Source organism: Centrocercus urophasianus, unplaced genomic scaffold, assembly GCF_019232065.1.
Source record: "Centrocercus urophasianus isolate 14NV4802_14NV808 unplaced genomic scaffold, USGS_Curo_1.0 seq_16, whole genome shotgun sequence".
In the NCBI taxonomy this organism is placed as follows: Eukaryota; Metazoa; Chordata; class Aves; order Galliformes; family Phasianidae; genus Centrocercus; species Centrocercus urophasianus.
In genome coordinates this window covers 4,833,325-4,861,166 of record NW_024884711.1, presented here as the reverse complement: position 1 = coordinate 4,861,166, position 27,842 = coordinate 4,833,325, and the positions used below count along the sequence as shown (strand labels likewise).

Here is a 27,842-nt window from a genome sequence, read left to right as displayed (position 1 = left end):
AGCCAGAGAACCAAAAATAGAGGCTGACCCTTGATTGTCAGCCCATTGTCCTCTCTACTGACTGAAGCTCCTGGGGTGGACATGACATTAAATGGGTATTTCTGTTTTGCTGTTGTCATTTTTAAAAATAAAGCATGATGGTAATGTCTTTGTACTAAACTGCTGTAATCAAAGTCACATGGGCACATTTACTAACAAAAACTTCAAGAATTTTTGCTCAGAGAAGAAAGCAAGGCCCCTGGGTGCAAGGTCTGGAAAGCACGTCTTGATTACCAACTACATCCACTAAAGACAAGGGTGACTGCAGTTTTGAAGGTTTTCAGCATCAGCGAATTTTCCAGAGCAAACCCCAGACAAGAAGTACAACCAATGACTGCAACTAAGGGCTGATGCTATGAGGAATCCAGAAAGCATCTGCCCTTACACAGGAGAGATTTAGGATGGCAGTGCATACCAAAAGCAGGTTTTCAAAACCCCTAAGATATGACACTGCACTTCTGTAGGAGAAGCAGCCATATGTGATGTCCTCATGGAACAGGAGGAAAAATTATACTACCTGTGTTCAAGACAAGCACAATTCATTCTGACTACATTTTACTCCATACTTTTCACAACAAAGTCACATAGAAAACCTTCAAGTATCTTTTTTTAAACTCACATCTCCTTGAAATTGTATGCAAAACAGTCCTCCAGACTGGAAGACAGCAAACATTACTCCAGTCTTCAAGAATGGCAAAAAGGTAGACTCAGGTAAGAAACAAGTATTTTGTTTAATAGTGTTGAAAACATCATAAATTTCTTAAGCATAAGTGGACAGTTTCCAACACATTATTTAATACAGATCCTTAGCACTTGTTCTCCTCTTGGTAAAATAAAGATAAGGAAATCTGTTTTTCTGAAGTGTTAAAAATTTCATTATTCCTAGACTGACTTAATTTAGAAGCTAGCAGCTTCAGGTGCCTCTGGCATGGAATTCTCTCTATTTACTTCCTGTATACTTAAATATAAAATATATTTGAAGGCAGATGAGAGAGAGAAAAAAATCGTAATTCCATATATCCAGATTTCCAAAGCTCTCAGGGAATAAAGTCCTATTCAATAATACAAGGAAACACTAACGAATGTCAGAAGTTCAATTATACAAAATAATGATGGATAGAATAGATTATCATTTCTTAAACAAAATAAGCTGCTCATAAAAGCTTTTCAGAATTGTGTGCATAGGCTGCTCTTTATTTTGTGGAAGGACTGTGTCTTTCCATATATTCAAGTAATAGCAATTGGTTCATCTGTGCTATTAGAAAACAATAATAGAACAACTATCACTGATTGCAACTTCTTTCATGAGAATCCTCCTCTCATTTAAATCAGCAAGAGGATTAAACACTTGCTTTATTGGAAAAAATAATTCACCTATCTGTGGAGCTCTCCACTTCATACTTGAGTTTTTTAATAAAAGTTCCACAACTACACTCTACTTTTTGAAATTGAAGACATTAGGATTCCTGAATGCATGCAAGGGACTTGGTAAGGCTTCAGAGAAATTAGCTCTATTAACTAAAAAGCAGTACTCATAAAATCACTGTATTTCTGAAACATGATTTTAAAAGAGCAGCGTCTGTGGTTTGACAGAGGGGAGTAGGGAGGTGGGACTTTCTATTAGTGTGGCGACCCAGAGAATTCTGAATTATAATTTCTTGTTTGGGTATTATTTCTTTAAGACTGATCTCTAGAAGCCAAACCCTAAGATACATCCCTGAACTTTGTTTGACATAGATAGTGTTCAATCTGCAGGCGAACTCTTTTGATCAACATTACAGTATATGATTACAAACATGGTCGCAACTTTGTATATTCTTCTATTTCAAGTAAAGCACACATATCCCCCCCCTAAAGGCATTTTTTTCCCCAAGAACTTTACTATATTAAAAAATAACGCACTTGACAGACACTGCAATATTGATTTCTTTATGATGATGACAGTGTTGGTATGGGAACTGTCAGCTCCTAAAACCTGTGGCTATGGCAACACCAGCTTCCTGTTGTACTCCTCACAGCACAACAGTATTGCACAATACAAGGTTGTCAAACTAGGCTTTAAAAAAAGCAAGCTTGGGAAAGTTATGCTGTGTAATTCTCTGAAACCACTTTTTCTTCTTTTTTTATTAATTAATAATCTCAGTACGGTGGTGAAGGTTAAAAGAGGAGGATTTTCAAAACAGCTTAAGCTCATACTATGAGCCTGTAGCAAAGTGAGAAAATTGAAGTTGTTTTCCCTTCTGTATCTTCTAAGATCCACCACGTACTCAAGTTGCACGGGAATTTTTTCATGCAGTGTAATTTACAACCTGAAAATGTGCAGAATCCACAGTTTGCCATTTTCAGGTCAACACTGCTGCGTAGCCAAAGAAAGCAAGAGGCTCACTAGAAGAAACAGTACCAAATGTTGGTCTTCCTATGGTAGAAAGCAGAGCAGCTGCCATGGCTATGGTGAGTAGACTGGCAGAGCTAGCAGAGGAACAGACATACCTGCTTACACATCAATGTATTTTTTCAAGATCTGCAGATATGCAGCATTCTGTTGGATCAGCAGGTTGTGACAAAACAAAAATGCACTTATGCTGGGAACAAATCCATTCTGCCAGCAGAGTGGGAGAAATTTGGATGACTGGTGTAAGACGTCACCATATTAATTCCAGTAGGTTTTTGACACAGCAAAGTGTTCTCTGTTCTGCCTGTAAGCGAACTGTTTTGCCCATGTATGATAGGCAGTTATCAAAAAGATGGTCACAAGAGAAGTATGTGATGTGATGGCAGGCAGTGTTTGCTGAAAGATGCTGACTTGCTGAAGACGCACCTAGCTCTCAGTCTAGTGGCACATGGGGAAGACTGGCTGTTTCTGGCAGAAGGAATCCAGAAGCTGTGAATCCTATGCAAGAACATAAGCTGTGTCTCCGAGGTGATTTTTGGCTTACTGACCACATTCCTCTCAGTTTCTTGCAAATGAAACAAGTGTTCATCTGCTAGATATTTTTTTTAAATTCCCACAGCAAAGCAGATATGCTGTAGATAAGAAATCTGATACAAAATCACATATGCAAGAAATGTACAACAAACATGCATGAGCCATCACTTCACAGTCTCTTTAACTGCTGCTTTGCAAAACTTTTCTGAGCTTGCCACTACAACTTAAACATCCCTGAAATATCTTTGTGTGTCATTTAAACCATCAATTCTCTCTGAACAATCCCAACGATTTTCTCCTGGTAGTCTTCAAGCTTCTACACAATGCATTAAGTATTATTTATATATTTGAAGAGTAAAAAAGAACCAGATCACCACTAATGCAAAGGACTAAAACTATCACATCAGCTGATAAAATGTAGTATCAGTAAAAATACCCAAGATCACTGCAGTCTGAGATGTATCTTTTTTTCTTTTTTCAAGGTAAAGCTAGAGAAAGGGAAAGAAAGAAAGAAAGTTGCACGTTGCCATGAAAATGTTTGACAATGAAGACAAATGGAAGGGCTGTAGGAAAATCGTTCAAGTTTTAAATAGCAGGTATCCAAAATAAGGACAAAATAGTCTCCAGAAATTAAAGAAACATTAAGATTGAAAAAGACCTTTATATTAGTCTATAGTCCAACCACCAACCTACCATCCCTATGCCAACTGACCACATCCCTTAGTGCCACATCCACAGGGCTCCTGAACACCTCCAGTGTCTCCACCACCTCCCTGGGCAGCCGGTGCGACTGCATCATCACTCCTTCTGAGCAGAATTTTTCCCCTAATATCCAACCTGTACCTCCCCTGAAATATAAGATTTTCCTCCCCAGTACAATCTAAACGCCTGATTTTAATTTTTTAAATCATATTTTAACTTGGCATTGCAATTGAGAGTCTGTAGCAGTCACCTCGTGTTAAAAAATCATAAATCTGTGCCAACTATCCCAAACCCACCTAACTGAAAGGTCAACTTCCATCTCAAATAGATACGATTAAAATCAAGGTACGTAACTGCAAAGCAGATTTGCTCAAGCTACTAAAAGCTATGACCGTCACCTGCTGTAAGTGCACCCCTATGGGGAATATAGAAGCCTTTCAACTTCCATGTTAGATTTTAAATATTTTTCAAGATCGTTTCTCATTTCTACTCAGACTGCGACACAACACAAGTCATGATTCAGCTGGAAGTATGACTGTGTCTATACTGCACATATCAGAGGTAGTTTAAATGCAAGGTTCTCTAAGACAGGGTTAGATTTAGCTCCTGTAAGAGATCAGTAGAGCGTATTTTAAAAGATGTGTGCCTGTCCTGCTGCACAGAAGAGTAATGAAGTCATCTTGGGAGAGCGAGGGGATTGGAAGTATCTGCGACACAGAAAGGTTACTTTTTAATTTCCCATGGAGAAAGCAGCTTTCAGTTATAGAGAATGGTGGAAAAATGATGACCAAAGAGTAAATTTTCCAAATATACCAACTGCAAAAGGTTTCAGTGATTTAGCAAAATGGCAAGTCTGAGCAACTTATCCTGTTCTGTCATCACTTTATATTATGGACAGAAATAATTTATAAATTTGATTAAATTCAAATTAATTAAGATACATGTAACATTTTCAGAATATTTACTCCAACCTCCTAAACATATTTGTTAATCCTAGGGGAAATATGAACTATCCCTCTTGTGGACTATGCTTCTTATAAAGCCCTGCTTTCAATATTAAATTCATTTTGACTTCAATTATGGAAGCACAAACAGTACTGGCATAATAAGATCAAGTAACATTTTGCATATGATGTTAGTGAATATTTATTTACATAAACTAAAACAGGACCACATGATCCCATTACATATCTGCACTGCTGACGCTGAAAGGCAGGTTGGGTTTCACAGTGTTTTTCCATGACTTGACAGCAGCACTGTGGATTTTTAAATATTCCAAATTAGCATCTCTTGTGTCCCTCTGTAACAGGGCCAAACAGGTTGTAAATACACAGGAAAGCCATTCAGACACACAGCAACACACACACACACATAACAGAACTCATGGTATCAAAGGAAACAAAACGTGCAAGGAATGTGGCAGAGGCTTTGTCTGAAACAGTTGAAGGGTTTGGGAGCATTTTGTAAGCCAACTCTCAGTGTGAACTTGACAACAGGAAGAACTGGTGAAGAATAACCACAAATTGTGATAAAGATGCAACAGCAGAAAGCCAGGCAGCACTCTCTCATGGGAAGAGTTTGATATCGCTTTGAAAAAAATATTATTCTTTTGCAGAGCTGCACTAACCAGTGCAGCAATTTATTAAAACAACACAACACAAAACAAAAAGGTGGCATGGTACAGCTCCCTGGTCATAGGAAAAAACAAAGCTCATTCAAACCTTGGTGTCAGCCTGAATTAATTTACTTTAGATCCACAGCAACATCCCATGATACTGCAGGCTTTTTAAATTATCAGGCACAAAAGCAGCATTCTCAACAGATACCAACTGTAGGGATAACTGCAAAATCATTTTCCTTGATAATGGCAAAACCATTTTGCTTTCTGCAGACTCTCAGAGGCAGTAACTGCTACACTTATTCTGAGGGCAGTGTTCAGGCTGGAGACGAATGTGTAGAAACATCTGCAGACAACTATTTGGCAAGAATTAAAAGCAGAAGGGACCTGCAAGATTGGTGTCTGAGGGGAAATCTGTCTTCACCAGAAAGGCTGATCTCCCAGCACCTCACAAGCTGAGACTGAAGATTTGCTATACGGGCTTTGGTACCACAGAGCATTCGACTCCTTATAGGAAGATGGTGTGCTTGCAGAAGGTATTCATTTTAAATGAGGAGATGGGAGGATTTTATGCTTGTCATATAAATACTGAATAGGAGAAAAAAAAATAATCTAAGGAACTGGCATGCTGCTTATGAGATTAGAAGAAATCACGGGGAAGGAATAATGCCATTTAGCACTCAGATCCCCATCCTAGCCCTCCTTGGTTTTGCTGCAGTCTTTGTTACTGCAGGGGAAAGACATTTTTGCTCAAGGAAATCTGCACAAAACCATAGCAGGAATGTTAGGCTTCCAGCTTGGCATAATAGAAACTTCTTACTACAGAGGAAATTGTCACTAACACAGAGTCCCACATAAGAGCATTCTCATCAGAAGCTAATTCTTTCCCCTCAGATACTGTTCTTTTCTGACAAAAACAGAAGTAACTGAATTTGGAAGGTACTGTCTGTATTGATTAACTAGCAATTGCTTGAGCAGTGTTGCAGACTCATACTACCACAGAATCATGGAATGATCCAGATCTTACAACCGAAGGACATAATCCATTGTTCTACATGCAGATTTTATCTTCCACAGGTTAAAAACAGTGAAATTTTTAACATATAGATATTTCTACAGTCCCTGATAAATGGAAACGACTTCCAGAATCCCAATTCTCACTTATTCTAAGTCCTTACTTTTGCCCCCAGATGCACCATCTTTGAAAATTTCTCCAGATGGCCCACAGAGAAGGGTCAGGAGGTGCTATCTGTATTAAGATGCTCACAGCTGATTCCACGAGCAAGATTTACTGTGATTTGAGAGATCCCACTGCAGTGCACCAGGTTAATTGTGAAAAAAATCTCATTAGAGGGGAACACGTACAGCTCATATATCAGTTGCCCAATTTCAACCAAATCAGCTAGCATCAGATGCCAATCTTAAACAGACTAGGATTAATTAGGATGCATGACAATCTCAGTCCATGTGGCAACTAGGAGAAGCACTATTTTTAGATTTTGACTCACTATTAAAAAAAAAATACTTAAACCATGAAATCTAGTATCTGCAGACAGCTACTATGGAGGAAGTGTTTCCCTTCACTAAACACAAGGCTTTATTTTTATTTTTATTTTCTGATCAAGATCTCATTTCCCATCTGCTATGTTATCAACTGAAGGAATTTGCCAGTAAGCTCTCCTCAGATTTTACTTGACAACCATTTAGACAGGAAAGGATGCTTTTCTTACATAGCCCTCCGAGGTCCAACAGCACTGCCTTGACCACAGAAAAAAAACAGACTACTGCAGTAATGGCAGTAATGATTAACAGTTAAAAATATATGACTTGATTGGCTGTGATGGCAGAAACCCCAGATCTGCTTCCCCTGCTTTCCCATGTTATAACACAGAGGGAAGCAAATTCTGAACTATCTTAATGTCTTTCTGATTCCAGATAAGCCTCTGTAGATATCTAGTCCTCTAGCAAAAGAATAACTTAAATTCTCCTGCCACAGTAAGACCTTCTTCAAACTCATATGCTAGAAAAAAAGAACTGGCAGGCTTGTGGAAGAGGATTGGTGCAGGGAGACGTGGACTGGTGATACCCTGCTTCTGACAGATGAAATTCTGGGCTCATCCATACAGAAGACTCAGGAGGAGAAAAGTTTTAAAACATCTCACCTGGTTGGCTGGATGATGTACCTGTGGTTCCTTACTAACACACCATAAAAATATCAGAGCCTCCCAAAGCCCTCATTTCCCACATGGTGCTTCTCACACCCTGTTTTTAATTGATCGCTCCAGGTTGCCATGATCTCAAGTAAAACAGTAGTTATACAAAGGTTATATAAAGACACTTTATCATGGTAAGGATTATTATCTCTCTCATATTAGAGCAAAAAAGTAATGGTAGGGTAGCCTTCTCTACACCAGGCAGTGAACAGGATATGAGTAGGAAGCAGGACTCGGGTCCGCTGCTGCTGCCTCATCTGATGATTTTTGGCACCTCTAGAGAAATAAAAGCAAAGAACAAAAATCCTCCACATATCATAAAATAACTATTTACTAGCTCTTCTGTATGTCTAATATATGAGACATGGGAAGATATGAAAAAAACACTTTCCCTCTAGCAAAAGCGCTCATTTTCTACATTTAAATATACACTAAAGCTGCATTTTGAATTTGAAGTTCTTCTGCCCTTCATAAACTATCCAAAGACATTTGAATTGCACAGAATCAGCATCAGCAATCATCCAGCAAAATGGAAGTGTCCAGATAATTTTGGAAGCCAGAATGATGCCGTTATAACCTAAATGAGAAGTGTGCAAATATCAGACAGCTCACGAGATTCAGCACAATTCAGAAGCTTTGTCGATCATAAATTCACTTTCTATTTTAAAAAGTAATTCTGTGAACTAACACTTTTCAGCCTCAGTAGTGCTGGGACAGCAACTTTTTTTGTGATACAGAAAGGGTACAAGGATGTATAGTGTATTTGCGTGCCTTTAAATGTGGAACAGTACATTTGAGGAGAATCTTTGTGGGACAAGAATTGACAAAGGCTACGTACAGGCTGAAAGGCATACCCAAAGGCACCCAGCTATATGAAGGAGAGTTCAGAAATGGTGCTGATCTGCGCTTGCATTCTGGTAACAGCTGTCATCTGTACCTGAGACTTGAGTAGATTGTGGAGGCAGTCCTTCACTGAGAAGCTCTACACTGAAACACAAATGAATTTGCCTCTATTCCCTATTATATTTCACCAATAAAGAATGAGAGCACACAAAACTCAGTATAGCTGCCTTTAGACAGAGATGGTCTGAAGGAAGACTGGGAGCTGAGTCTGGACTTGCAGAATTCCAGAGCAGTAATTCCATAAGATGACTTCTTAACATCAGTACATGCATCTGAGTAACTGCAGCTGTCAAACACTGCCAAACTTGGACCAAGCCTTCAAAAGTCTACATATACGCTCATTTAACATAACGCTCCGCATCCCTTTAGAAGTCAGAGGGATTGAATAAAACACTTCAAGAGCCAGTAGGGCTGAAGTCATAGCTATCTCCAATCACAGACAACTTCTATCCTGAAATACTTTCCTTACCATTTTTCACAGCCAGATTGCTCTAGGAGATACTGCTGGAGCTTTGGCTGAACAGCTGAGGAGTTCTTTTGGCATCCATCAATCCTACTATCAAGAGTGAACAACTGCTAGATGTGAGTATCAGAAAAGTCCCTGTAGTGAAGTTGGCAAAACGTGTAGCTTTAGGTTTATCTCTGCGTTTTTCCTCAGACCCTTACTTGCAAAGAACCATGAAAAAACTTTTAGAAACTTTTAAGTATTAATCTTCCAGGTATCTAGTTATCTAAATAGCACAGAATATGCAAGACCATCTTTGTGCCATGGACTAACACAGACAGACAATAACAAATGAAGAATAGGGCCCCAGCCACATCTCAGTGTCTGCTTATATCCATACTGGTGAGGTGCAGACTGCACAAGTGGACTGAAACATGGGTGGAAACCTGACTGAACCCCAAGCTCAAATGTTACGAGCATAGAGGAGCTTGGAGAAGACAGGCCTGCCTGTTCTGCTTGATACCCAGAGATGGACAAGAGGCAAAGGACACATGAGAACACTGGCAGTTACGATGGGATAGCTCCCAGCTTATCTATAAACCAGGCATACTGCAAAGTCATAGCCAGCTTACTAACTGCAGTTCTGGTTTTGCTGGCACTAATTACAGTAAGCACTGGAATATGGTAGAGTATGGTGCAGGACGGGCAGGTATCTGTCAACCAATTTGCAAACTATATGCTGGAAGAGTTGTTCAGGATCCTGAACATCACTCTCCAGTCTTACTAATCTTTTATAGAGATTTGTGCTGTTAATTGCAAGTTGGGAACTACAGTGACACGTTACGTGACTAATTTTTCAAACTATAATTGTACTATTCCCCTCAACCTCCTCCTTCTACTTATCCTGTCAATCTCCTTTCACTCTATTTTGTTACCTCTTGTTCTTACCATGTTCTTTGCTAGCAAGTAGAAAACATCAAAAGTGAAAAATACAGCCCTTGAATGCACTGCAAGGATAGATTCAAAAACACCTGCACACGTTTGAAGCCAACCCTTGCTACTTAAATTCTGCATAAGATTGTTTGGAGAACTGGGGTTTCCCAAGAATATTCAGTCTCTAATTGTAATTTCCTTGACGAGAAACAAGAAAATCTATTGCCACACTATGTCTAGGAGTTAACAGAAACAACTGTTGTGCATCCTTCTCATGTGAGTGGTCTACTTTCTGTACTCCAAGAATCTGATTCAGAGGGCCAAATTTCAAAACACTGACTTCAGATTTCCTTACTTCCAATAGCTCTCCAATCCTAGAAGCAAAACACCAACAGGCATTTCACAGATCACAGAGCTCAAGACTTAAAGGACTGATTGCAATGCTGGTGGGTTTTTGTTGCAACAAAATTACTTCCTTCCAAAAAAATGAGTAGCTCAGCATTTCCAAAGTACAGGCACTAGAGGTGCTCAGAATGTGATTCACAGAGGGCACTTCTCCATGGTACTGCACTCTACAATTCTTTTTCCCCTCAGGATAATTTCCAAAAACATTTCTGATCAGATATACGCACTGCCATCAGAGAGAGATGCACGGATAACTGTGAATTTGCAGGATGGGGGAAACAAATCATAAATTCAATCCTTGACTCTGAAGCTAATTCACTTCTTGTCTTGCCAGAGAATAAAAGTGCTGCTGGCAATTACAGCTACCTGAGATACGGAGAACCTAAGAAGTCCCCTATGTTATGAAGCACTGCAAACACATCAGTGAGACAGTTACAACTATGACTACCGATGCATGCTTTCCCACGATCTCTTCTATCACACAAGCATTCAAACTTCTATGTTCCAGCCTCTATCCAGTGTGTTGCCACACTGACCAGCCTGGAAAACACACGTCAATTTGTCACCCACCAGTTGAAGATTGCGTGAACCATGCTGCCTTCTTTATCCTGTTAACCTCCTGCACAACTTCAGACTATGACAGGTGATAGAACAGACTATTTTTTTAATCAAACAAACCCACACTTCCATGTACTACTAATTATCTCATGGGAGCCTCATGAAAAGAGAAGGAAATCTCCCTTATGCTGAGGTGTGGAGAAGCACCCCTCAGCCTGCACATCGGTGGGCAAAGGAGTCACCGAGGACATCCAACTTGCACATGTTGCCAAGTGACATCGTTCACCAGCAACAAGCTTTACAGCCTATTAAATCTAAAAAGAAAATGATTAGGGTAATCAGTACCACAGCTAGAGCAGCAGAGGCCATCCCTGTACCTTCCAAAGGTTACTTCCCTGACATGAAGCAAGATCCCCTGGTCACAGAACAGCCCCTAAGTAAGGGGACTGACAAAACAGCTCCACAAACAGACAGATTTTACAACAAATGTTCAATGCTGGGAAACAAACTGACCCGCCAGATACCAAGGAGAGGTTTCAATCTCAGCTCCCATATTTCAAGCCTGTGATCTCTCTTTCACAGGCTGCTTTTCAGAATTTCTCTGTTGGACCTCATCATTTTACAGTCAAAAAAGGCACGTGCCTGTGAAGAACTGTCATTTTTAACTAAAACAGTTTTCTGAAGAGAACATTTTATCAGAGAAATTCCTAAACACGCTGAAAATCGAATACTGAGCAAAAAGTTTTCTTTCGCTATGATCAATCAGCTAATTCAACAGTGTTTTAGTTTTAGAAGGCTTTTATTTAGGCACTCTGTCAAAATCCAATCTTCATCTCTGAAGCTGTTTTTGCAAAAAAAAAAAAAAAAAAAAAGTACAACAACTTGAAATGAATGAGGAATGAGGATGCCAACTCAAGGACAGCTTTAGGTCACAGATGATTTTCCCCCACATTAGAATTATTTTACTTGTGGATACAAGATAAACATAAGGGTTGTCTACAAACTCACAAAGATTGAATGAATGAAGAAGACATTTGCCTGGAAAGCTACAGCAGAAGATGCACATGTGATGCGGGGTAGAAAAGGGTAGGAAATATAGTCCCAGAAGAGGCAGCTTTACAGGCATTATCATTTATTTCATCATCCACAACAGTAGTGACATATTTTGCAAGCAGTTGTGGTGGAAGGATGCAAGAAGCATAATTAGCTCCACAGCCAGATGCCAACTCAGTGTCTGGAAAAAGATTTTACAGAAACCCGTAAAATTTAGAAAACATTTCTTGTTTTCGGCAGAAAGACCAGGGAACTGCTTTTTCCACCCTTCTTTTCCCCCAGGTCACAGAAGCAGGATGCTTTACTGAAATCTGTGAATGCCTGGTCTCACAGATTCTTACTGAAGACACTGGGCAGCGAGCGCTTCAGTATCTATTTCAGGTGAGAGATGTATCTGAAGAAAAAAAGCATGAGGGATTTGCTTTTTGTGTGGTTAAGCTTTTTCAAAGCAACAAATTTAATTTTAACTTCCTTGGTGACAAGAACCTTTGAAGAGGATACCACTCCTGATGGCAAAGCACATTAGCTAGAGGAAAGACGTGTTTATTATTGCCATTCAGGGCTGGTGGCTGTAAGTTTGGAGGATTTCCAATTTTATCACCAAGAAAAGAAAACTGATGCAAACCATAGCACTTATAGTGTTTTCTGAGGGTGCCCACACAAGTGGGCAGCTGTTCACAGCTAATAGGATGAATCTTTTGGAAGGAAAAAGCAGTCAGGAGCCACAGAGGGTCTTGGATCCACAGGAAGGGGAATAAAAATATAATTTGGCACAAAAGAATCTGAATTACTTGTGGACTGTGGAAACAACCTTCACATATAGCTTGTAATAACAGAGGGGCTTATGATAGCAGTGTAAATAACAGCTACACAGCACTCCTAAGGTGGGAGAATACTCTTCCTTCACTGCAGAGAACTCCCTGCTTGATGCCCTGCTCTTTTAACTCACACTGGGCCTACAAAACAAAGTGCCTTTGTGGCCAAGAGGGCCAATGGCATACTGGGGTGCATTAAAAAGAGCGTGGCCAGCAGGTCGAGGGAGGTGATCCTCCCCCTCTACTCTGCCCTGGTAAGGCCTCATCTGGAATACTGTGTCCAGTTCTGGGCTCCCCAGTACAAAAAAGACAAGGATCTCTTGGAAAGAGTCCAGCGGAGGGCCACGAAGATGGTGAAGGGCCTGGAGCATCTCTGCTATGAAGAAAGGCTGAGTGAACTGGGTCTGTTCAGCCTTGAGGAAAGAAGACTGAGAGGGGACCTGATCCAGGTCTATAAATATCTGAGGTGTGGGGGGCAGAATGGTGAGGACGGACTCTTTTCAGCAGTGTGTGGACATAGGACAAGGGGAAACGGCCGGAAACTGCAGCATAGGAAGTTCTGCACAAATGTGCAAAGGAACTTCTTTATGGTGAGGTGACGGAGCACTGGAACAGGCTGCCCAGGGAGGTGGGGGAGTCTCCTTCTCTGCAGATGTTCAAGACCTGCCTGGATGCCGACCTGTGCGACCTACTGTAGGGAACCTGCTTTGGCAGGGGGTTGGACACGATGATCTCTGGAGGTCCCTTCCAACCCCTACAATTATGTGATTCTGTGAAAACATTACAAACCCAGCATCTCTACGGTCAGACTTTCCAAAAAAGAGCAAAGAGCCCATACAGAACCAGCAAAGCACAGGCCAGGCCTGACTTCACTCTTGGAAGTGGCAAAGTCAGAGGCAGCCGGAGCAGGTCGCTGACTTCTGAGCTTTCCCAAAGCTTGACAGTTGCACAGGAGAAAACCTGAAGACTCAGCAATTGCATGCTCATGGAACCAAATATGTGTCAAATAAGGCAGCAAATTTTTATATCAGTCATTTAAAGATGTCTACTTGAAAGTCTACTCTGCTCCACTTAAAGGTTCCTTAAAAGTGCCAGCCACAGCATAATTTTTTCTTTATTACATGTGTTTTATGATGGAAAGAGGTAATTGGGCATAATAAGACTTAACAACTGAAATTTTATTCCACCTTAAATAATAATTCAACTTAGTTGTCATTTGACAGAGACCAGAAAATGGGATGCACGAAGCCAAGGTTTTACCTAAGCTGACTGCAAGAAACTTCCATAATAAGAGTACATTGTTAATATCCAGCACTTCACAACCACAGGATTTAACATTTCAACTACTGACCTCCAAAAACTCTGCATCATTAAATCCATTCTGCACGTAAGGAAAGCTTGAGGGACGAGAACACCTAAAACTGGAACACACACCTCCTAAAACACAGCTTAGTCCTCCTTTGGGTGCTCAGCTGCATTCTCACTCCCCAAGCTACTCAGAGCTAGCAAAGATCACCAAATTAACACTTCTATTCAGCTGTTTCAATAAACCTCTCTTCTACTCTCCTGCCCGATTCTGTTTTTACTTTTTTTTCAGACTGAGTGCAGCACTGCACTGGTTGCGTTATGCAAGTACAGCTCTATTCTGGCCAGCAGAACTGAAATTGCTCACTGTGTGTACTTCAGAAATAATTAAGGCAGATCAGAATAGAAAAAAAACAAACAGCAGATCAACCTGTCAAAACAATCAATTTGCACATCCCTCCCCCTCCCTTTTCTTCCTCAGCCATGGAGCAAATGAATAAACCAAAGACTGTTCCTGGCACTTGTGCAAAACACAAGATACTGCCCTTGCTCTCATGGATGCCGTAAGCAGAAGTAGTTGGCATCTGTGATCCTCTGTGATGCTTCCACAAGCTTCCAGAGAGAGTATCAACTCACAGTAAGCAGAAGGAGCCAAAGAGATAGGTTATAAACCAGAAATAATGGCAGGAGAAGGAGGAGGAAGAATATTGCAGTAGAGCAGCAGGCATTTTTGGAATGAATAGCATCAATTTCTACAAATACGTGCAGCTGAGGAAAACAACTTTCACTGCTACTTAAAATTAGTAAATCCCTTATGTGGGATATGCTTGGAATCATTTAGAGGACATAAAAACACACAAACAAAACAGCAACAACAAAAACCAGCCAATCAACCAATAAAACCCAGCAAAATCAGAACCAAAACATTACTTTTTCTGCTTTTCCACACTCCAAGCCAACGTCCCTATGCAATTCTACCTCAGAATGAAAAACACACATTTACATGACAAAGTCACGGCTTCCAAATTCTGTATCTCAACTGTCAGACAGGGACCTCATGGAGGTCCCTAATACCCAGCTCTCACACAGGTACACACAAAGCTGCAGCTGATAGCAGAATATATAAAACGAGCTTCAGCTTCTTTTCAGCAGATGGCTCAGCCTGCTCGGGCACAAAACAAGTTTAGCTAAGCAGCCTTACACTTTAATTAGCTCTCCACAACTAAGCCATGGAACCAACTGTTTTGTTACAGCTAAACGTATCAACAAATATAAAGTTCAATTATTAACTGGAACTACTGTGTTTTTTCAAGTACCATCCCAAGGCCTTGCCAAATTTTTGTATCATCAGAAGCACTGCTCTGTTTTTATATTGTGAAGTATTATTTCCAATGTACATTAGTCAGAGACAAATGTATTGGATGCTGCAGGTAGACTTGACGTTAATTGTCCTTAATTCTCATTGTAATGTATATTTTAAAAAGCTAATGCATATCTAATTAATCTAATTCATTTTCAAGTTCCAGTAAGACAATTAGATTTGCTACTGATGCTAATTGCTAGAGTCTGGTTACAAGCTAGCTCAAAAGAAAGTGCCGTAAAGAACATGCAAAAATAACTCTGGATTGAGACTCTATGAAGATAAATAATAGAAGCAGCCAAATTAGCATAGCAAGTTGAGCCAATATTGGAAATGTGAAAAACAAAAAATCCAGTTCTCTTATACACTCAAATAAATCTGTCTCGCAAGCAACCACAGTGACAGTTTTTGGGACCCATTTTGAGCTGCTCAGACTACTACTTTTAATTTATGAAGTCTGAGTTTATGCAGCATCAATACATTTTTCATAAGTCAGCGTCATTAAAGACAGAAGGAACATTTGGGTCTCTGTGTGTTACTCATTGTCATTAGAAAGGATCACAAACAGCAAGGCAGCTTCCGTGGAACAGAACAGTGTTGCTCTGCAGACCAGGCAAAGCCTAATTCCAAGAGGCCACCAGGTGATGGACTCTCATCATCTGAGTAAGGGTTTGGAGAACAAGCAAAAGAATTACACAACAGATGGATGAAAAGGTATGAAAATATTAGATGTACACATTCCCACTCACCACACAGATGGAGATCTTCTAATAAATGGTGAGAAGGGAAGAAGAAGGGAACCTAGAATGCTGGAGAGTTGTGAAAAAGTAAAGAAAGGTAAACAGCTCATAGATGTCTGTGTACCTTATTTCTAAGGGATCTGTAGGAACTGTCTCCTACAGCTTAGTAGTACAATGTGATTGGTTTAGAAAATCTGAAAAAAACATGCATTTTAAGGGTTTACAACATTAGTAGTAGTGCAAGAGTTAAACTGTACAGTATCCCTAGTGGGAGCTCTGCAATAAGATTCCTTTTGATTTGGAAAACAGAAACCATGCCCAACTGCTAATAAATGAGGAAAGAACCCGTTTGGTACTAGCTGTTAATTCAAAAGGCAAAGTAGCTGCACCCGGGATCTATTCAGAAGCATGTAAGAGGTACACACGGCTGCCTAAACAAGCCATCATGGTGTGTCTAAGTGGGAAACGTGCAAACCTTTGGAAGAATTGAAAGCGCTCCATATGCAAAATAAAACATGGATACTAATAATACAAAATTTTATCATAACATACTTAGAAATTAAAAGATACGCACAAGAAAGAAAATAAACTAGAATGTTAATAAAGGTATCAGAGGTAGCTCTAAAAACAAAAGCCTTTGTCAGAAAGCGTAGCAGAAGTGGAAAACTGGAAAAGTAAAGGAAAGTTTTTCAGCTCCTCGGAAGAGCTGTATGGACTGTTAAAAAGACATTTCTGAGAGCTGAGATTCTAAACTGAGCTGAATTGTGTAATACTTAAAAGATGCATGACAAGAGGCAAAGTGCTTTTAAAGAGTGCAAGCACCGACATTTTCATTGGCTTGTAGAGGAGTTCAGTACCTTTGGAAGAAGCAAGATTGAAACTTTTTGGCCTAATTTTTATAAACATTTTTGTATGTTTCAAATGCCAACCTGCATATTTGCTCTCTGCTGAATGTTTAATGTAGACCTCTGCTACAGAAGATGAAAATCAACTTCCACAGAACATGTATCTCTGTTATGGTCATGCCTAGTCAGAATAACTCAATATGGAAGATTTTCTTCTGTGTCAAGATCATCTCTCTGCAAGAATCTACCAAGAAAATACTTAGAGCCTGCAGAAGTCAATGGCACTCTTTTAGAGGAAGATTACAGAGAAGACAATGGTCTAAAGATAAGGACAGAGGTTTCAGAAATGTTTTAAATTTGAACCCAAGCGATGCTTGTGCAACTTACTACTTAAAAAAAAACAACCACCAAAAACAATCCCCATGACTTAGTTCTGGTTCCCAAATCTTACAGGAATTTTTCAGATTTTTTTGCACTTACTTATAGGCACAAACCAGTTTTTTAATTCACCTACCTTGAGACCTAAGCTCTAGTGTATATAAGGTTTACAATACAATTTTTGCTAAGAATGCTTTACGGCCTTTTGTACAGCAAAAAGCTGATTCCAACATGAGAGAACAGGACAACAGATTTGAAACACATGCTAGAAGCAAAATGAGTGATCCAGCACTACTGCAGACCAGAGCTGGAGAGCACAAATAAATCACTGCATGAAGTCAGAGCTGTCAGTGTTCATAGTTCTTTGCTTTCCACATAGCAGAGCTTTACAAAATTAACTAGATAATTAAAGAAAAATAAATAGGGAGGGGAAAAAAAAGAACAGCCTGAAAACACAGTCCCCAGAGATGTTTCTAGCCTGGTATCCATTCTGTGGTATAGCCAGATGTGCAGAGAAGCAGCAGCTGAACAATGAACCACTTTCACTACTTGCGCTGTCTTATTGAAGGAAACAATAATAGATGTAAAAAGAGAACCTGGAGAGCAGCAGCAGAGCACAGTGCATGCTCCTCCAGATGGATAACTCACTGAAAAGGGGACAGTAAATCACAGCAGGCTATGCTAGTTCCCTAGGGTTCTTCCCTGAAAGAAATACTGAAAGATAATTCAAAACAATCCCATTCCCTCAAACAAAATCAAACAAAAAACAGACCAGGACATCCCAGCCCCAGCTTCCTCAGCACAGATGTGTTGTAAGTTGTATGGTTTAATGGACGTAAAATGATTAGCAGCAATGTTACTTTATTCACAGAAAAATAAATCAACCTGAGTCTCAGGTCTCATGAATAAGGAAAATGTTTATAACTGCTTTACAAGTGAGTGATATGAGACAACAAAGACTTTGAGGGTCAAAAATAGCATTCTTTTAATACAGTTCAAGAATTTTCTTCCAAAAGGAAATTCTTCTCAGACTTTTTTTTTCTTTTTTTTTTTTTTCTGAGGCAATGAAAAAGCAATTTCAAATGCAATTCATCATTATTCACAACCTGGCTGCATGTTCTGCTGCCTGTAAGGATAAGCTCAGGAGAAGCACAGGAAAGAGGTGCTGTATGAAATAATTGAATGAATAAAGAAATGAGCACGGGCTCTCTGCACTGTTGGAAAAGAGGCTCCTGCCCTTCTTCTGGCTCCTCAACAGGGGTTGAGGAGTAGGTTTTCCTAGGCAAAAGGCAGAGGAGGAGCAGATGCCTTGGGGAGTCCATCCCCCTTTGGGCTCATAGCTGGCCTTTGGAAACACAGAATCACTCACCTGGGAACCCTATGATTTTAACAGCCTGTTTCAAACGGCACATACTTCTTTCAACAATGTGATGTGAAAGCTTAACATTCAAGTGGGTGTTGATGAGAAGCAAATATGAATCCTTGGTAAACACAAGAATATTTTATAGCATTGGAAAGTGATCCGACTTTTGCCTTTATCCTCAGTTCTCCAGCCATTTCTGTCACATTTGCTCAGTTATTTTAGTCACCAATGTTCAAAATTGAACTGTTCAAACTATTTCAACTACCCTGACCGAGTAGAATTTTGGAGTCAGTGTTACAACACTGCAGCTGAAGCTGTTTTTGGTACCTGGCCTGCAATATCAAACGAGGACTCAATGGTCCCTCCGGATCCCTTCCAAATCAGGATATTCTGTGATTCTATGGTTCTGTGACTATCACAGTCATGCTCCAGGGAGCAGTCCCTTTGCTGCTGTTATACATTTGCTTGGATTATCTTTGGTTTCCTGATACTGACTTTAAATGTGCTGGCTATGTTAGCCTCAAAAGAGTGAAAGAGAAACCCATCTGCAAACACAAGCCTGGTAGCATTTTTTTAACAAACATAAGGAATTATAACAAGTTGCCCTGCTGTTTTGTACTGTTATTTGCCCAAGTGAGCTCAAAACATCTCCACCAACAAGCCAGCATTAGGAAAAGCACTCCAAAGCACATTTGCAGCTGAATGATCTGGTCACCAACAGTTTTCCTTTTCCTCTCACCTATCAGTGGATTTGTTGAAAAACAATTAACTGCTCTCAGCTTACATTAGTCACTTAGACATTTAAGATCACAGCCCTGTACAAGCTGTGTCTAATTAGTGTGTGCTGATTCATCAGTCCAGAGAAATAAGCTTGGGAAATGCAACAGGTAGCCAAACATTCTCAGAACAAATTAACCCCTAGAAAAACAGGCACATCACATCTCAGGGACAAATTAATCACTCCATCAGCAGGTACTTCATGTCCCATCCCACCACATTTAACTACTTAGGACACACACAGGGAAAAGTGTGGCTCAGGCCATAGCTGCTATCCACAGGTTGTTGAACAATAGGTCCCTACCTTGCTTGCTGGCAGACACTGCAAATCCAAGCTTTCTCCTTCTTCTGGTAAGAGCTGCAGCTCTTGCAGATGTTGTACTTGCAGTCTTGACACTGTCGCTTGCTGTTGATAAGAAATGTGAAAGGCGAACAGCAGCGAATACAGCAGTGCTCGTTGAACTTCTGCTGCTTGGAAAGGATGCTGCACTTGTTACCCTCTTCATCCAACTTCTGCTTCATTTCGCTGAAACAACAACAAAAAGAAACAAAAGTATAAATCTTTGCCTTTCTCCTCTTCCCTTGTCCTCTTCCTTCCCCTTGTTATAACTCCTGCAGGTGTAAAATAAATGTCAGAAACGCATATTTTAAACCCAGAACTGCAAAGCAAAAGCTCCTATATTCTCTGACCCACAGAAACTCTGAGCTGAGACTCAGAGCAAACTACCTTCCTCCACTCAGCTCCAGCAACAGAACCCTGTGCAAAGCAAGGCTGCTGCTCCATATATTCCAGCTTCACAAAGGCCTAATGGCATCTGAAAAGACATGGCTGCTTTCAGAGCACTTTGTGAATCACAAATCAGCCTATGACAGTCGAAGGACTTGGTGTGCAGTAATAAAAAACACTACTGATCAATAGTTTTGACAACAAAAAGTACTAAGTTTGCTTTGATCTACCTCATTATTTGTAATAATCCAGTCAAGGAAGTTAATCACATGCTTCTTTCTTAAGAGAGATAGGGGTGTTTTTCTTTGTTAAGACCCATACTGTGCCAACTGCAAAGTTTCTGAAAATGTCTGCCAATCCCTTGAGTTGTCTGTATTCCAACACAAGAGCTCATTTATGAAAAAGATAGACTTTACGTGAGGCATTCATTAATTTGTTGTCTTCCATTTTACAGTGCATTTATTTATTTATTACAAATTAGGCAATCTATTCCACGAGATGAATAATAAATAACAGTCTGAACAAACAGTTGTGCAAGTAGACAGTTAGTGGCATTCACAGCTAGTCTCTATGTTAAGAGGGAAAAAAAAAGTCACTGTTAATGAAAATCATGGTAGAAAAAGCCTAGAACAGTGTGTATATATATATATTCGTTCTTTCTGTTTCTCAGAGTTAGTGGTAGCTAACTTACTATTTCTAAATGTTGATTAGAAACACTTATAAGACTGGAGTACCATGGAAGTCTGAATAAAAAATCCGCAACCCTAAAGGAATCACAAGAGATGAAACAAGTTGCAGGAACACAGTCATGACATGGCGACCTGCATCTAAATTGACACTTAAACAGCTTGCTATGGAAGAAAAAAGAATAATCTTACTGAGTACTTATTCAGAAATTCAACCAAGATCATCTGTAAATGCCATTAAGAGCCAAGCCTGGAACGCTAAAAAGACTCACGTGAGTAGGCTCTAAACCTTCTCATTTGCCATTTCTGCCTTAGGTTCATAATTCAAATACAGACAGCTTATTTTATGAAAGTCTGACAGCTCTATTCCAAACTTGAAGTCTAAAAGGCAATTAAGGTAGTGTTCTAAAGCGTGTAATTTCTGAACTCACGCATACATCATATTTAACTGTATTCCAAATACAAATCTTCCATAAATTTTGAGCTTCAAAAACCAGGGTATTTTCCTGCTGTTTGTTCCCAACACAAAGGCTTGGCCATCTTAGACCACCTGCTGGAAATCAAATAAATGACCCTCAGAGAGTTTCAACCAAATAATCATTATGACTTTTGTTCAGATGGCAAACTTTTCTTATTTCTGCACATTTTTATAGGACAATTACAAGTGAAAAATGCAGGAGGTTACCACAATGAGAGGAAACGTCTGAATTATGTAGGTTAAACTGGCTTCCTTGTGTAAAAGGATAGAATTATCCTGCTGGTTATATGGGACAATCAGACCTGAGGAGCTGAAGTCAGAAGGAGCAGTGAGAAGAGATTTCTGTCCTCTATCTCCCAGAATGAGCAACTCCTTGATACTGAGTAGTGCTACCCTGCACACTCAGTGGTGTTTTGAACCCTTTGTTTTGAACCCTTCCTAGGACTCTTACACATACAGCAGGATAAACCACACAAGCAAAGCCACCTACTAAAACACTACAACGATGCTTGCACAGTATAAAACCAGGCAGTTTTGTTCACAACACAGCTAATAAAGCCTGATACCTAAAAAAAGCTGAGCACACACTGCAGCCTTTTCATCAGCACAGGCATTAATTACATCTTTCTCCTCTACCCAGCTGCCAACATTCATTACAGGGGTAGAACCTTAATATCATTAAGGCATCTGCCTCACTGTTAAAACAGGAACAAAATTGGCCTACGGATGTAAGAAGTCAATAGGATTGGGCTGGGGAGGCAGGCAGTGAAAAAGCATGAAAGAAAAAGCTTCAGTTCCACAAAAAAGCAGGTGGTACAGAAAAGAAAGCGATTCTCATCTACAGCTTTAACAAATGAATCCCCTCTTATATTATCTCTCTCAAAGGGTATTCTAGTTTATATTAGAAGTCCAACAGCTAAAAGGACAGTCAAAAGGGCTTCTCATTGAAGCCAGATGACTACTCTTCACACACTTCTCTTTGCCCAGAGAAGTTGTGCACACCCCCTCCCTGGAAGCATTCAGTGCCAGGCTGGATGGGGCTTCGAGCAACCTGGTGTAGAGGGAGGCATCCCTGCCTATAGCAGGGGTTGGAACCAGACGATCTTAAACATCCCTTCCAACCCAAACCATTCTATGATTCTGTGAAGTAAATACTGGCATGTAACTGGATCTGCCTGCTTCGATGTAAGTTACATGGTCGAAGGGAACAGCAGGGCCTGGTTAAGCAATACCTAAAAAACCTCACTTGCACGTGAATTCAGCAAGGTAAACGTGAGCTTCAACCTCAATAACCTGAAAGCCTGCGGCGCTGAAATTCAGGAGGTGCAAGGTGAAGTTCAAGGTACCTGAGGTACACTTTTGAAACCCCCCGTCTTTCCCTGCAGGACGTTCAAACGACTTGATGCAAGAAAAAGGATCATAACAATTGTCCAAAGAAAGGATGAAAAGGCTGCAGCCAGGACACCAACCCTCTCATTTACTTACAGGAGGATGGAAGTCACTCATACAGGAGGCAAATTTTTCTAAGAGGCAGGTCAGGATCTACATGGCAAGCTTTCACCTTTCCAACCCAAGCAACATCATTTTCCTCAACAAAACACAGACAAAGAGAAGGGACTGAGCAAAGAGGGTGAATGCGTGTGCGCTCCCATGTATCTAATTCCCTCTGTATACTGAAGGAGGGAATGCAATTCATGGGTGTGTAAAATATGCACACAAATAAGGCAATGCAAAAAACAAACAAACAAACAACAACAAAAAACCCAGCAAACCTCTAGGGAAGAAGATGTAAGGAACCACAAATGACAGAACTGATTTCCATCACTCAAGTCACAACTGAAGACACAGCTATTACTGTTATGTGCAATGCAGCAATGAGAATCTGAGGAGATGAGAACTCCTGCTGTGTGAATGAATCTAAGACTGGAGTTCATTTTCTATTTCAAGTGGCTGTGTTTCTCCCGTTGCCTTTAAATACATAAGAACTGAAGAAGGACACGCAACGCATCTGTCACCAAGACTAATTCTGTCAAAGAACGCGGCCTTGAATTATAAGTTCCAAAATACACAGATGCCTATTCAGATTTTCCAAAGGCCTGTACAAATTAATCTGCATAACAAATACTGAATTTATGAGTATTTCAGTCAATGTTTCGAGTAATAGACTCCTTCTGGCATGTAGTCTCACAAAAAGTCAGGTGAGGAAAACTTTTTAACAGACTGGTTTGGATCTAGATTTTGCTATTACACGCTGAGAATCAGTAGTCTTCTCTTCAACCACTACGTGTATTTTCCACTGCATTTGTGAGTATGACATTTTGCTTTCCTGGTTTGTGAACTGTATCTGCTGTAATCATAAAACACCCTGTGGCAATAATGAAATCATTTGCTCCAAAGAAACTGTATATTGAAAGAACATTTTTACAGCATCTTTCATTAGTGACCATATAGTCCTCTCCACTGTTTTATCCTTGCAGGCAACAAATTTACAGCTAATACTCATAGAAGAGCATTTGTTGTTTCTCTGAGCCGCAGTTCGATATTCACACAGCTCCACAGCTGCAATTGCTTTGTATTTCAATAAGGGAATCTGAAATCCTGCAAAGCTCTGTGTGCCTCCCTTGAGGTGTTGCTGCGTTTACTGCTCAAGGGCTGGAGCAGGTGGAGCTGCAAGTTCCAGATTAACAGAGATACACAACTCCCCAACTCACCACACTAAGATAATGCTGTTAAAATAAGCTGGAAGGAAATCTGGGATATGCTTGAAAAACAGGTTAAAAAAAATCACTGCTAGAAGTATAAGCCCTGATTTGTGTTTTTTCTCCCTAGAAGTGGATATCCAAGTGAATGCCATGCCAAGTGAGAGCACCGTGCCTTTGAAGTAAATGCCAAATTAGTTCATTATCCTAAAAAGTGTTTTTTTTCTAGGCACCTATCAACACAAGTCACAGTTGTGTCTCGCGGTGTATTTAACACTTCATATGCCTATCAGCATTCTACACGCTGCTGGTGCTGTCAGAAAACCACGTTACTACACATGAGAACGCACTCCTTGCAGCTGGGGACCCATGGAAACACACAGCCCTTTCATCTGCAAACGGATATTCATCCAGCAGCAGCAGCAGAGCCACAGGGAGGATTAGGTAGCAGGAGTGCACCAGAAACAGGGATAGAAAGAAAGGCAAAAAGAATCTTAAAAATCCCGCTGAACTAGAAAAAAACAGTTTTTGGGCGTGAGGGGGGGCACCACCTCAGCATTCAAGCATTAAGAGGCTCATGAATTGTTATCAGAAAACTACTTGTTGTATCTTGCAATCATACTTGGCATGTGATGAATATTTCAGAGTCAAGTTATTCTAACTGAAGCTGCATTCTTCTATCCACTACCTCACTAGTATCTCTTCAGGCACTTCTTTCCCCTTCAGCTATTCATTTCTATAACATTTTAGGTACTCCCTTCAAAACTTACCTTCCCACTGTTCTTGTCCTCTCTCTTTTCTGAAGTAGGAGCAAGACGGCGCTATGTATTAACTGATGATAATGTCCCATTAAACTCCTTAAAACTGTTGTCCAAGTCTTGCCTTTGCCACTTAACTCAAAAGGCCTAGGATGACAGCTTGCTGCCATTAAAAACTGATGTAAAGATTCAGTGACTACTGTACATGCAGAGTGAATACTAGTGGGTATGGGAGCTGGAACAACTTTTCTCTCATTAAGTGGTTGCAAAGTGTGAATGAAGACAGCAAGGTCAGTGATGCTCACACTGGAAAAAGCAGAAGCAGCATCCACATGCACAGTACATGAGGAAATGGGCCTGCCAGACAAGAATTTTAAGGTTTCCCTTTCTGTTGCTGACACAAGCACTGTCAATCAGTGTCTGTCACCAAATGGAAATGACTGACATGTCAGAGCGTAGTTAAATGAAATAAACAGTATACAGGTATTATTTTAAATTCCCTCCTCTCACTCTATAAACCTTTAAATTGTCAAGAGATTGCATTTAACCCCATTTTCTTTTGCCAAATTGGCTCTCACAGGAGGACAGACTTTGTACAACATTTAACTGATGGGCTTTGAAACCCTCTGGATACAAGGGGAGTAGGGAGGGAGAAGCAAGTCTGAAGCTACAGAGCAGATAGTCTGGGAAGCTCTGGCAACATCAGAGATCTCTACATGAAAGCTGAAATGATCTTTTCCAAGAATCAGTGCTGTAAGGATCCCTTTGCCTTCCTGTTCCAGTAGTGCCACATGGAACACACGGAGATATATCCAGGTCTTGAGACTTTATTTCTAACACCTAACTTTTCTTTCCTTTCCACCCTCCTAGCTCAGTTAGAGACTGCTTTGCAAACAGGAAGGGTGTTCTGAAGTGAGATGCTTCACTGATATTTGGGACAGGTTCAGGACCTCCAAGTCAAATCCTGGGCATTATTATATCTGTACTGATGCTTACCACTGAGCACAGTGAATGTTAAAGTTAACAGAGATCCAGAGAGCAACTGGAAAAACTAATGGAAGAAAAACTTGTCCTGATTTACTGTAGACTGAGTACTCGGGTAGGCCTGCTGAAGAACTTATCACTGGACAGGCAATCCCAAACCCAAACTGCTGCATGGGCTTGTTTCATTCAAAATACAGGGCCTGGTACTGCCCTTTCAGGAAGTTCCCAGCAGTTCATTTTTCCACCCTTTCAGGATCCCTCTGCCAACTCAGTGGTGTTTGTGGATCTGAAGAATGTGGATGCATCTCACAGCCCAGAACATGAATGGAGGCATTAAACCAAATCAGCCCTGCTACATTATCACTCCCCAAGACGCAATGCTACTGCTAACCATTCAGGCACTGACCACCACTGTCTGAGCCTTCTCATCCAGCCAGTTCTCATCTAGATTATAATGTTATGTGTACATGCCACATCACCCAGATCTGTCTACAAAATAGCTCTGTTTAATGTTTGTTTTAGTATTTTGAGACACCTTCATGTTAGAGTACAAAAATGTAACTCAACAATGTTATTCCATCAAACATCCTAACAACCTGGTAAAACCTCATTAGAGGTTTACTACCTTTCTCTAATTCCTTCCCTGCTTTTTATCTTCCACATTTTACACAGCGATTTATATTTATGTAAACATTTACTATCTCATTTCCTCTCAATAATTGTCATTTTGCTCTCCATGAAGCACATTTTCTACCACCTTCATAGTATCCTTCTAATACTGATGTCAGTGTTTCTTGCATATTCTAAGGTAATTATAGCAGAATTTTATTTTGTTTTTGAATGTCCTTCCCAAATCATTTCCAGAGATATCAAGAAATCCACAGAACTGCACTGAACTGACAGCACAAACTACTTGTGATAAGCAGTTATTGATTTGTCCTGTTAAACTCCAGAGCCTAACAGCTATCTATTCTCTATATTCCCAACATCTATTAAGCATTATCCTACATATTCAGCAGTCAAAGTGTAGTTCTAAAAGCCTCTAAAATGCATTATTTCTGCATCAGTCACTGTCCCTATTTACCATTTCACAGCTCAAGGTAATGCACGTTGTCACCTATCCAATCCCGACTTCTTTGTCCTTGTAATCGAGCAGGAGGGGAAAAACAATAACAGAGTTAGAGGCACATCTAATTTAAAGGGACAAAAACTGAATTTCTTGTCACATTGAACAACTCCCTTCTCCTCCAAGTATCTAACTGTATATTCACAATCAGCAGAGGAAATGAAAGCATGAAACGAGTACATCTGTCTGCACTCCTCCTGCCAATTGTCACACATCATACTGCATCTGGCCCCATGCTTCTCTCACTGGAGACTTCCATGTTTGCCCTGGCAGGCCCTGATTTGCAGCGGAAGGACATCTGAAGCTAGGAACCTTATTTATCCCTTTTGTACCAGAGCAATAAGTACAGACAAGCATTCTTAAGACCAAGGCATTGTTCACTGTAAGAAGAACAACAAAAAATTAGTGAAAATATTACTAAAATGTACAGTCTTTTCCATCATACTTATGTGATACCTTCTTTGCAGGCTGGTGGCACCCATGAGTCTCTCACTGACAGTTATCCAAATTCATGCCTGCATAAACGATTTCCTTTAAGGACAGAAACACTCTTACTACATTCGACATTTCTTCTTCCCGGGCTCCTTCCACAGCACCATCCAGCCTGACCTTATAAAACACAACTCACAGCCCAGCTGGAACAACACAGACGCTGCCTCTGAGAAACTCTGAATGTTCACTGTGAGTCATCGTTCCCTCCTTTTGGTGGGACTCCGGCAACGCAGACCTACAAACATTTACACTAACTCGTGTTGTCACCAAGTTACTATTATTTACTTCCCTATTCACGAGAAACCAAAGGGAATTTTCCTTGAACTTTCCCAAAGAAGATGCAGCAGAATAAAGAAGAACACGTAGTAGAATGAACAGCAAGGCTTGCTATGGGAGCAGGCTGCACAGAGTGCTAGAACACAACATGAAGACATCCATCCCACCTTGCATGCAGAGATGAGCAATGCTACGCACATGGGGGCTTCCACCTGGTGAGGCTGCTGGTACCACCACC

At 40.3% G+C, this 27,842-nt stretch overlaps 1 protein-coding gene across 1 annotated transcript in view; it reads right to left on the bottom strand.

Annotated features, from left to right (window-relative positions):
• Window positions 1-27,842, bottom strand: part of LOC122159683 (myosin VIIA and Rab interacting protein) — a 176,957-nt gene that overhangs the window by 76,321 nt on the left and 72,794 nt on the right. Inside the window, exon 2 of the mRNA XM_042817472.1 lies at window positions 19,683-19,904. Coding sequence (XP_042673406.1) covers window positions 19,683-19,904 — 222 coding nt within the window. The remainder of the gene's footprint in view (window positions 1-19,682; window positions 19,905-27,842) is intronic.